The sequence below is a fragment of the Anolis sagrei genome, chromosome X (genome assembly GCF_037176765.1).
Source record: "Anolis sagrei isolate rAnoSag1 chromosome X, rAnoSag1.mat, whole genome shotgun sequence".
In the NCBI taxonomy this organism is placed as follows: Eukaryota; Metazoa; Chordata; class Lepidosauria; order Squamata; family Dactyloidae; genus Anolis; species Anolis sagrei.
In genome coordinates this window covers 55984573-55997107 of record NC_090034.1, presented here as the reverse complement: position 1 = coordinate 55997107, position 12535 = coordinate 55984573, and the positions used below count along the sequence as shown (strand labels likewise).

General features: G+C 46.2%; 1 protein-coding gene across 5 annotated transcripts in view; it reads right to left on the bottom strand.

Annotated features, from left to right (window-relative positions):
- The window catches only part of SHD (Src homology 2 domain containing transforming protein D), a 65441-nt gene that overhangs the window by 36636 nt on the left and 16270 nt on the right, over positions 1–12535 (bottom strand). For all 5 annotated transcript variants that reach the window (XM_060784952.2, XM_060784951.2, XM_060784953.2 and 2 more), the window contains one exon: positions 11163–11602. In XM_060784952.2, the coding sequence (XP_060640935.2) occupies positions 11163–11480 (318 nt within the window). In that variant the 5' untranslated portion in view covers positions 11481–11602. The remainder of the gene's footprint in view (positions 1–11162; positions 11603–12535) is intronic.

Genomic DNA, 12535 nt, shown 5'->3' with positions numbered 1-12535 from the left:
ACATCAGGCAGGCCCCGTCGCTAGCAATCTTTAGGAGGAGCTTGAAAACATGGATGTTCCAGTGTGCCTTTCCAGAATAAGGAAACTCCTAGCATCATGTCCCAACGCACTTTATCAGAGATTTAGGATATCTGCATACCCACCCTCCTCCAAACACCCCACCTGTCATGCCCAGCACTTTTAATTTTAATTATTACATTTGGCCCGGCCATTGTTTTTAATTGCGTCACTGTTTGTTGTTAATGTTATTGCTTGTTTTTGTTTTATTTTGCTGTATTATTGTTGTTGTTGTTTATTGTATTTTGGGCTCGGCCTCATGTAAGCCGCACCGAGTCCTTCGGGAGATGGTAGCGGGGTACAAATAAAGGTTTATTATGATCTAGGTCCAGGGAAGTAATGCTACCCCTCTATTCTGCCTTGGTTAGACCACACCTGGAATATTGTGTCCAATTCTGGGCACCACAATTCAAGAGAGATATTGACAAGCTGGAATGTGTCCAGAGGAGGGCGACTAAAATGATCAAGGGTCTGGAGAACAAGCCCTATGAGGAGCGGCTTAAGGAGCTGGGCATGTTTAGCCTGAAGAAGAGAAGGCTGAGAGGAGATATGATAGTCATGTATAAATATGTGAGAGGAAACCACAGGGAGGAGGGAGCAAGCTTGTTTTCTGCTTCCCTGGAGACTAGGACGCGGAACAATGGCTTCAAACTACAAGAGAGGAGATTCCACCTGAACATGAGGAAGAACTTCCTGACTGTGAGAGCCGTTCAGCAGTGGAACTCTCTGCCCTGGAGTGTGGTAGAGGCTCCTTCTTTGGAAACTTTTAAACAGAGGCTGGATGGCCATCTGTGATTTGAATGCAATATTCCTGCTTCTTGGCAGGGGGTTGGACTGGATGGCCCATGAGGTCTCTTCCAACTCTTTGATTCTATGATTCTATGATTCTATGATGATGATGATGATGATGATGATGATGATGATGATGATTATTATTATTATTATTATTATGGGACTCACTGGCACAAGCCTCCCTCCAGCCTCACACGCTCTCCCTTGCCCGCACATGCACACCACGTTGCCATGCTCGAGCACACCTGCTCTCCCCTCCCTGGAGTCTCAGCCCTTCCCTTGGCCGAGAGGCCAGCCAATCAGAAGAGAGGAGGCCTTTTAGTGGGAGGATTCGCCGTCTGTTTCCAAAAAGGAAGAGAAGAACAGGCGGAGAGATCTTCCGCCTTCTCTGCCAACTGGGTTCTCTTCCGTCTTCCAGGAGATTGGTTTGCATTGCCCCTTAGTTGCATGAAATAGCATTTATTTATTTACTATGCTTCTATACTGCCATTCTCAGCACGAGGGCGACTCATGGCGATTTACAAAATGGCACAATTTGATGCCCACAACAGTACAAACATAATTTAAACATTAAAAACATTTAACACAGGTAAAAAATTCATTGCAACTAACATCAGTAACACAATAAAAACCATAAGTCCTCCGCATTTCATTACCAGTCATTATCCAGTCATTATCCAACCCTATACGGTTCCGGCCCAGCGTATCTGTCCGAACGTATCTCCCTCTACGTCCCGCCTCGGAGTTTAAGATATTCTGGGGAGGCCCTGCTCTCAGCCCCACCTCTATCACAAGTGAGATTGGTGGGGACGAGGAGCAGGGCCTTCTCGGTGGTGGCCCCTCACCTGTGGAATTCACTCCCCAGGGAAATTAGGTCATCGACATCCCTCCTCTCATTTAGAAGGAAATTAAAAACATGGATATGGGACCAGGCTTTTGGGTAATCTGGCAGATGGACAAAGGACAATTGACGACCAGAATTGATAGGATTTGACAATGTGGAATGAATTTACGGACTCTGAGCTGGCTAACGTTGAGCATTAGATTGGTTTTATTGATTATGAAGTAGAATCATAGAATCATAGAATCAAAGAGTTGGAAGAGACCTCATGGGCCATCTAGTCCAACCCCCTGCCAAGAAGCAGGAATATTGCATTCAAATCACCCCTGACAAATGGCCATCCAGCCTCTGCTTAAAAGCTTCCAAAGAAGGAGCCTCCACCACACTCCGGGGCAGAGAGTTCCACTGCTGAACGGCTCTCACAGTCAGGAAGTTCTTCCTCATGTTCAGATGGAACCTCCTCTCTTATAGTTTGAAGCCATTGTTCCGCATCCTAGTCTCCAAGGAAGCAGAAAACAGGCTTGCTCCCTCTTCCCTGTGGCTTCCTCTCACATATTTATACATGGCTATCATATCTCCTCTCAGCCTTTTCTTCTTCAGGCTAAACATGCCCAGCTCCTTAAGCCGCTCCTCATAGGGCTTGTTCTCCAGACCCTTGACCATTTTAGTCGCCCTCCTCTGGACACATTCCAGCTTGTCAATATCTCTCTTGAATTGTGGTGCCCAGAATTGGACACAATATTCCAGATGTGGTCTAACCAAAGCAGAATAGAGGGGTAGCATGACTTCCCTAGATCTAGACACTATGCTCCTATTGATGCAGGCCAAAATCCCATTGGCTTTTTTGCTGCCACATCACATTGTTGGCTCATGTTTAACTTGTTGTGCTAGCATCGAATTGTGCCTTTTGTAAGCCGCCCTGAGTCCCCCCTTGGGGGTTGAGAAGGGCGGGGTAGAAATGCACGAAATAAATAAATAAATAAATGTTGTCCAACTGTTCCAAGATCAGAGTTTAATAGCTACACTGCGTTTGGGAAGGCCTGCTCATATAGCCAGGTTTTAACTTTTTTGAGAAACGTTAAAAGGGTGGGGGCTGATCTAATGTCCCTGGGGAGGGCATTCCACAACCAAGGGGCCACCGCTGAGAAGGCCCTATCCCTCGTCCCTGCCAATCGAACCTGTGAAGATGGCAGGGCCGAGAGCAGGGCCTCCCCAGAAGATCTTAAATTCCTAGAGGGTTTGTAAGGAGAGAAACGTTCGGACAGGTAAGCAGGGCCAGAACCGTTTAGGGCAGTGTTTCTCAACCTTCCTAATACCGCGACCCCTTAATACAATTACTCATGTTGTGGTGACCCCCAACCATAAAATTATTTTCATAACTGTAATTTTGCTACTATTATGAATCGTAATGTAAATATCTGATATGCAGGGTGTATTTTCAGTCACTGTAAATCCCAGCAACTACAACTCCCAAATGACAAAATCAATCCCTCCCACACCCACTAGTATTCAAATTTGGCAAAAATACCCAATAAGACAAAATGTGAATATTGGTGGCGTTGCGGGGGGGGGGGGGGGTGTTGATTTTGTCATTTGGGAGTTGTAGTTGCTGGAATTTATAGTTCACATACAATCAAAGAGCACTCAGAACTCCACTAACGATGGGATTGAACCAAACTTGGCACACAGAACTCCCATGGCCAACACCAAACACTGGAAGGGTTTGGTGGGCATTGATCTTGAGTTTTGAAGTTGTAGTTCACCTACATCCAGAGAGCGCTGTGGATTCAAACAATGATGGATCTGTATCAACCTTGGCATGAATACTCAATATGCCCAAATGTGAACACTGGTGGAATTTGGGGGAAATAGACCTTGTCATTTGGGAGTTCCAGTCACTGAGATTTATAGTTCACCAAAGAGCATTCTGAATCCCACCAATGACAGAATTGGGCCAAACTTCTCACACAGAACCCCTATGAACAACAGAACATACTATGTTTTCTGATGGTCTTTGGCGACCCCTCTGACACCCCCTGGCGACCCCCAGGTTGAGAAACGCTGGTTTAGGGCATCCTTTTGCATTTCCCCCAGGGTTGCTACAGTCTCAGCAGCACCCTGAAAGTTAACCCCTTAACAGGGGCTTAAAGCCAGCCTGCAAAGCCTTTTGCTGTTATTGGCTTTAAAAAGTATCTTTTGGTCTAGAGACCGCCCTTTTTCCTGGGGATGAGATCTCCATTTTGGAAAAAAAAAGCTCTCCTGCCTTCTTCAGTTTAGAAAAAGCCTCAGATGTGTTTGTGGTCAAGCTAGGCAGCTCGGACAGGCCATTGTGAGTATTTACCCTCTTGCCTTTGAAACTGGTGCTGAGCTTAGATAGGGCAAGACCCATTCTTTCTAAAAATAGCAGCTCAGCACTAGGGGAGAGAATATCCCAGGATTTCTCTGCCATTGGGAGAGGCTCTATTACTTCATCCCCAAGCTAGCTTTGAGCTTAGATAGGGAAAGACCTGCTCTTTCTTATAATAACAGCTCAGGGCTAGGGTAAAGGATCCCAGGATTTTTCTACCATTGGGGGAAGTTAACTCAGCAGCTGAAGGAAAAAGTAAGGAAAGAACAGCTCCATGATTTCACAAGTTGACTGTTTGTGTTTGTAACTTCAACAAGCTGTGCCAAGTCTGCCAAGGACTTTGAGAAATAAATATTCTGTTTGATGTTCAAATCTGGAGTGGCCTCAGTTGCTGGGAATCCTAAGTTTCTAAGTAAGGCACTTGAAGTTCAAAGAGAGAAGCACATCTTAATTTTAACTTTATAGTGTCTGGGTGTGACGGCACAGGTTCCTAAAACCATCAGAAACATGTGTTTTCTGATAGTCTTTGGTGACCCCTCTGAAACCCCCTCCCATACTCCAGAATGACAAACACTGGACTAGATGACCCTTGGAGGTCCCTTCCAGCTCTAGGGTTCCATGAGAAACCGCTTTTTTCAAAATGTCACACTGAATGATCTTAGAATTCATTTGCAATAAGGAGATGGGAAATGCCGTAACACTGAACCCGAGAAGCCTGATTATGAATGAACTCTAAGGTCATTGGCTGGGACGTTTTGTTGAAGCGGTTTCTCGCCTCTTTCCCCCATTCTGCTGCAAAAGGCACGAAAACACAGCTCCATCTTGTTAAAAGGAAACATATATGCTATGTATATATTATGTGTCTTCAAGTCGACTTACAGCATCCCTACACACTTTTCATTAAAGTTTCTTAGACAAGAAATAATAGTAACAACAACATGGTTTAACATTTACACAAATGACCAGCCATTGCCAGAAGACCCCTGCGAAGGGACGATTGTGAGATCACCGCTCAAGCAGGGAGCGTTGAAGTGGTTGAACAGAAGCTCTCCAAGGATTTAGGTCCTCTCACTGCCTATTATTATTATTATTGACACAAAAGCACAGTATGTCACAGCAAATGAGATCTATATGCTGGATATCATATCAAAAAATCACAAGTCGAACACTTCCCAAGCGTCTAGGATTGTGCGATGTATTTTCGAATGATGCGCGCAGATCCAAGTCAGGTGGCCTTTTGCAGTTGACAGATCATGATTTTGTTGATGTTTATTGTTTCCAAATGCTGGCTGAGATCTTTTGGCACAGCACCCAGTGTGCCAATGACCACTGGGACCACTTGTACTGGTTTATGCCAGAGCCTTTGCAGTTCGATTTTGAGGTCTTGATAGCAGCTGAGTTCATTTTCCAGTCCCAATTCAAGGTGCAGGTTCTTACTTACAAAGCCCTGAATGGTTTGGGACCCGCCTACCTGCGTAACCGCATTTCTGTGTATGAACCCACACGATCTCTTCGATCATCTGGAGAGGCCCTGCTCGCGCTCCCACCTCCTTTGCAGGTGCGATTGGTGGGGCCGAGGGAGAGGGCCTTCTCGGTGGTGGCCCCCCCGACTCTGGAACTCACTTTCCAAGGACATCAGACATGCCCCAACTCTTGCAGTCTTTAGGAGGAGCCTGAAAACATGGTTGTTCCAGTGTGCCTTCCCATGGATTTCTTTGCGTGGTTTTTTTTTTCTGTTTCTGCCACATTTCTGGACTTCACTCTCCTCAAGGATTCACTCTCTACCCATGAATTTTCTTCAAAGACGACTTATGAATTCATGTTGTATCATGATATCGTTTGCTTTTTATCATTGTTATTATTAATTCCTCCGAAGTCACCATCTAATCCCTCCCGACAGATGGCCATTCAGCCTCTGCTTATTTTGAGCAGCCTGGCTAGAGAAGACAATTATGCTGGGGAAAGTGGAAGGCAAAAGGAAGAGGGGCCGACCAAGGGCAAGATGGATGGATGGCATCCTTGAAGTGACTGGACTGACCTTGAGGGAGCTGGGGGTGGTAACGGCCGACAGGGAGCTCTGGCGTGGGCTGGTCCATGGGGTCACGAGGAGTCGGAGACGACTGAACGAATGAACAACAACAATTATTAATTCCTCCGAAGTCACCATCTAATCCCTCCCGACAGATGGCCATTCAGCCTCTGCTTATTTTGAGCAGCCTGGCTGGTGCTGTGCAAAATAGGGCCAACGCCACAATAGAATAAGGGACTCTTAGAAGGGACCCCCAAAGGCATCTAGTTTCTGATGACAAAGCTCAATTGGCATCTAGTTTCTAGTTTCTGATGTCAAAGTGAAAGCTCAATCTGTGGTGGCCCCTTGGCTATGGAATTCCCTCCCGAATGAAATTAGATCTGCCCCCTCCCTCCTGACCTTTAGGAAGCGAGTGAAAACCTGGCTGTGGAATGAAGCTTTTGCGGAATCATGTCTGAGACTGGCAATCGACCAGAGTTACTGACCACAGTATATGGACTGAATATACGGACTGAGTTGGACACGATTTTATCTTGGCGAACGGCTTTTTTTTGTAATTTATCCTATACTAGCTTGGGGACCCGGCGCTGCCCGGGTTATTAGAGAAAGTGGGTAACGGCGGTTCTGTATGCCAAGTTTGGTCTTTATTGGTCATTGGATAACGGCTGCATTGTTTTCAGGAAGTGAGTGAAGGAACTTGAAGTCCCATCATCCATGGTCCACCCTCCTCCAAACAGCAGCAGGATATAGAGTGGGTCATGGGGGCTCTGTGTGCCAAATTTGGTCTTTATCAGTCATTGGATGAGGGTGGCAGTGGTTTCAGTAAGTGAGTGAAGGTACTGCAAGTCCCATCATCCACCTCCAAATTTTTCCAAACGACACCAGGACGTAAAGTGGGTCATGAGAGGTCTATGTGCCAAGTTTGGTCTTGATCAGTCATTGCATGAGGTTCGCAGAGGTCTCAGAATGTGAGTGAAGGTACTGAAAGTCCCATCATCCATGATCAACCCTCCTCCAAAACTGCAGCAATATGTAGAGTGGGTCATGGGGGCTCTGTGTGCCAAGTTTGGTCTTGATTGGTCATTAGATGTGGGTTGCAGCAGTCTTGAGGAGTGGAGGTACTTGAAGTCCCATCATCCATGGTCTGTCCTCCTCGAAAGTGCACCAGGATGTAGAGTGGGTTATGGGGGCTTTGTGTGCCAATTTGGCCTTGATTGGTCATTGGATGAGGGTCGCAGTGGTTTCAGTAATTGAGTAAAGATACTGCAAGTCCCATCATCCATGGTCCATCCCCCTTAGAACTGCATCAGGATGTAGAGTGGGCCATGAGCACTCTGTGTGCCAAATATGGGCCTGGTCTGTGATTTGTAGGGGCTACAATGTTCTGTGGAAAGTGAATAGGGTGAAGGTACTGCAAATCCCATCATTAGTGGCCCATCTTGCCCTCAACTGCACTGGAAGTCCCATCATCCATCATCCGTCCTTCTCCAAACAGCATCGGGATGTAGAGTGGGTCAAGGGAGCTCTGTGTGCTAAGTTTGGTCTTGATCGGACATTTGATGAGGGTTGCAGCAGTCTTGAGAAGGGAGTGGAGGTACTTGAAGTCCCATCATCCATGGTCTGTCCTCCTCGAAAGTGCACCAGGATGTAGAGTGGGTCATGGGGACTCTATGTGCCAAGTTTGGTCTTGATCAGTCATTGGCAAGGGTCTCAGTGGTCTCAGGAAGTGAGTGAAGTGACTGCAAGTCCCATCATCCATTGTCAAATTCTTCCAATCCGCACCAGGATGTAGAGTGGGTCATGCGGGCTCTCTGTGTAAATTGTGGTCCTGAGCCATCATTGTTGGTAGTTGTAATGGTCTTAGAAGGATCGTCCATGGTGCATCCTCCTCCAAACTGCACCAGGATGTAGAGTGTGTCATGGAGACTCAGTGTGCCAAGTTTGGTCTTTATCAGGAATTGGATGAGGGTTGCAGTGGTTTCAAGAATTGAGCAAAGGTACTGCAAGTCCCATAATCCATGGTCCATCCCCAGCCAAACCACACCAGGCGTAAAGTGGGTCATGAGAGGTCTATGTGCCAAGTTTGGTCCTGATCAGTCATTGGATGAGGTTAACAGCGGTCTCAGAATGTGAGTGATGGTACTGCAAGTCCCATCATCCATGGTTCATACTCCTCCAAACTGCAGAAGGATGTCAAGTGGGTGATGGGGGCTCTGTGTGCCAAATTTGGTCTATATTGATAATTTTCTGACTGAGCCCCTGGCCTTTTCCTTTCCTCTCTTTCTCATCTCGGAATCTTGGAATTGGGGCTGGCCAATCAGAGACGATATGCAAATTTCCTTCTCATGTCCCCGTTTCTGCCATGAACTCTTTTCTCCACCAGGGGCTCCTATTGAAGCTGGCCAATCAGAGACCATATGCAAATAGCACCACAGCGGTAGCCAATCAGAACGCTGGCACATACTCCTCCCGCCACACTTTTGTCCTCCGCATACAAGTTTTGACTTTTATTATATACATAGATAGATGTATTTGTTAATTTAATGTTGATGTATGATGTTTTAGATTTTTAGTGTTAGCATTGAATCTTTGCTGTCAGCCGGTCAGAGGTAGAAAAGATCGGGATATAAAAGTTTTAAATAAATATAAATAAATAAATAGTGCAAAATCCACAGACTCCGTTTTCAGGATATGTATTTCCTGTGGATAAAAAGACGCATCTAAGATGTCAACCCAAATGGTTCAGCACTAACCTGAAAAGTCATCTCATGGGAGGGGAGGGGAGCCCACAAATTTCCACCATTCCTGATTTTTTTTATTTATTTATTTTTTGCCCCAAGGTAGTCCATTCCACTGTATGGAAATCTCCATAACATTTTGGAAAATGGCATCCACAACATTTTAGGAAAACCAGGAATCTTTTCAAAAGGCAAGACTGAAGTCGAGCATGCCCCGTCCCCCCCAACAAGGGATGGTAACTTATAGTTCTGCAAAGGGCAAGGGTACCAGACTGCACAAAGTCTTGGTCAATTTGCCAAGACACTAACAACAAGGACCCCATGAGGCCTTCAGGGAAGAGCCTGGCCTTGGAGTCCCAGTCCTTGGTGGGAGTTATCGTTTCCCAAGGACCAAAGACTAGCTCAATCTTGGTGCTGCAGGAATCCATCCCTTGGCTCAATGGAAATCACCAAGCTCCCTTTATGACTGTTGGCTCTAATGAACTCATTTTCACATATGAACTTCCCCAGTATGAACCATGGATACATGTTTTATTAAAATTATTATTTTAATCAATTTCTCTGGCGGGTGGAGGGAGGGAGAGGGTGCTTGCTATGAATTTCTTGTGATTCCTATATTTTCCCATGTATTCTTTTCCTATAAAAATGTCTATGATCTTTGTAACCACATGCTCTGTAGGCGAATGATTGCTACATTGCATCCTTTTCAGCTGAATCGCTAATAAAACACCTCAGTGCCGCTTCTTCAACTTTGGTGAGATTTATTTGGAATGTTTAAAGAAATAAAAGTTGCTGAAATCAGGCTTCTCCTAGCTCGCCAAAGTAGCGATCCCTCTTTGGTGGGGTCTCAGGGTCCCTCCTCCTGGGGAAGACCTTCCTAAAGTTCCTATCGACTCCAAGACCTTGTGAGAAATCATAACATTTTGTAAATTATGATCTTCCCAAGAAGAGTCAAAAACTCTTTTCATTAGTGGTAAATATCCACTAGCATTCATGCAAGACAATTAGGTTACTCAGTTGTTAAACTGATATGCCTAGATATAATTTTGAACTGTTAGGGACAAAGATATGCCAATGCACAAAAAAAAATCTATATCTGTCTATACACATAATAAAAGTGAAAATATGTATGTGTATGTGAATGGGATGTCCCCTTACACAGACAAGCTCCTGCCTCCACAATCAGCTATAGCCCCCACTGCTCAGGAAACACCAAATAACAGCACCAAAATAACAACAGCATTGATTTTGTCATTTGTGAGTTGTAGTTGCTGGGATTTATAGTTCACCTACAAAAAAGAGCATTCTGAACTCCACCAATGATGAAATTGAACCAAACTTGGGAAACAGACCTCCCATGACCAACACAAAATACTGGAAGGGTTTGGTGGGCATTGACCTCAAGTTTGGGAGTTGTAGTTCACCTGCATCCAGAGAGCACTGTGAACTCAAACAATGATGGATCTGGACCAAACTTGGCATGAATACTCAATATGCCCTAATGTGAACACTTGTGGAGTTTGGGAAAAATAGACCTTGACATTTGGGAATTGTAGTTGCTAGGATTTATAGTCCCCTACATTCAAAGAGCATTCTGAACCCTACCAACAATAGAATTGGGCCAAATTTCCCACACAGAACCCCCACGCCTTGAATGGACTCACTGGCGAGAGCCTCCCTCCAACCTCTCACGCTCTTCCTCATCCGCACATGCGCACCATGCTGCCATGCACCAAGCAGGCTTGTTCCCCTCCCTGCTTGGAGTCTCAGAAACAGCTCTCGCCTTGGCTGAGAGGCCGGCCAATCACAGTGGAGGAGGGCTTTTGGTGGGAGGATTCATTATTTGATTCCAAAAGGAAAAGAAGGACAGGCAGAGAGATTTTCAGCCTTCTCTGTCAAACTGGTTCTTAAGATCATCAGAAATACATGTTTCCTGATGGTCTTTGGTGGCCCCTCTGAAACCCCCTTGTGGCACCCCCAGGGGTCCTGACCCCCAGGTTGAGAAACGCTGGTTTAAAGCATCTCTCCATTCTGAAAGTCTAACAGAGTCTCTGTCTAGTGTGAAAGTCCAATGGAGTCTAATGGCTTCTGCCTTTACTGGCATTTGAAAGCATACTGTTTCAAAAATGGAGTCTGAGTCCTGAATAGTCCCAGATCTGATCACACAGTCTGCAGCCCCTCCCATAACATAGTTAAGGAAAACTGCATACCAGTACACGCATATGCAATACAGTAAGCAATCTGAATTATATACATAACAGATAATTAGTATAGGAGGCTTGTAGAAGGTGGCTATTTCCAACACAAGCGGCTCTTAGAGCCTAATATCTGCATTCGCTTTGAACCGTGGTGGCCTACCTGGTCTGGCTGGTTTGTCACCTCCTCGTCCAGCAGCGCCTTACTCTTGTTGAGGTCTGCGGCATCCACTTTGATGAGCCGGTGTTTGGGCGAGCCATACTTCCCCTCCGAAGGGACGCTGGGGGGTGGCTTGTTGGGGGAGCCCCCAGGGTCAGCCTCAGGTTTCCCCTCGCCATCTTCATAGGGGTCTTCGAAGTCCAAGCTCTTCTGGGCCCGGTAGGCTTTGAGGATCTCGCTCTCGCTGTAGTCCGGCTTGGGGGGCTGTGGGGGAGGCCGCCGGCCCCCAAAGCTCAGGTAGTCCTTCAGCCACTTGGCCATTGATGCCCTGGATCCGAGGGTCAAGAGAGGCCGGAGGGAAAGGGGCGTCTCAGGCCGGGAGAGCAGTCCCAATGGGCTTTGTATTCCAAGTTAAGAGGAGCCTGCCTTCTCCTCCGCGAACCCTGCCATAAAGAGAAAAGGGTTGTATGCTGTATGTGTTAAATGTGTTTGTTAAAGATTTTGATACGACCAATGGGCTAATCGATAAACATATGTATGTATGTATATGGTTGAAATGATTATATATCCCATAATAGATTCCACTTGAGGGGGAATAATCCAACTGTCCGATGGCAGAATCATTGAATTGGAAGAGACCTCATGGGCCATCCAGTCCAACCCCCTGCCAAGAAGCAGGAAAATCACATTCAAAACACCCCTGACAGATGACCATTCAGCCTCTGTTTCAAAGCCGCCAAAGGAGGCAGAATGTGAAAGGAATGATTAGGATGAGGACAAGGTTAGATGTCATGATGGTGATAATTCAAGCCCTGGCAGATCGTGCACAAAGAGTCTGCGAAGCCAACTTCCTCCAAGGTGAACTGAACCACCTCTCTGGACCAATGGAGACTCCACCACAGACATCAGAAGAGCTGCAAGGCCAAGAGCAAGACATGAGAGTCAAGACAAAGATCCACTCAGAGGAAAAGGTTCTTGCCATACATCCAGGGGCGGCTCAAAGCAGTATGCAAGGTAAGCATTTGCTTACCACTCCAATCCCTGGGGGGCGCTCTTGGGGCAGCCTTCCTGCTCCTCTGAGGAAGAGAGAGAGGAAGAGCGCAAGGAGAGAGAGAGAGACTGCCCAGAGGGAGGGGGCAGAGCGAAGGTCATTTGCAGCTCCAGGTCAATCGACCCCTGGAAACAAGTCCTTTCGAAAGTAAAGGGAGTTGCTTTCAAGAAAAGAAGGCAGGGATTGTGGGATTTTAGTCAGCTGAGTCGAAGGAGCCCCAAAGCCCCCTCCCCTAAACTGTACATTCTAGAGTTCCATATTATGGAACCATGAGAGTAAAAAGTGGAATCATCACTCTGTAATTGAGTGGTGTGTCTTGTTACCT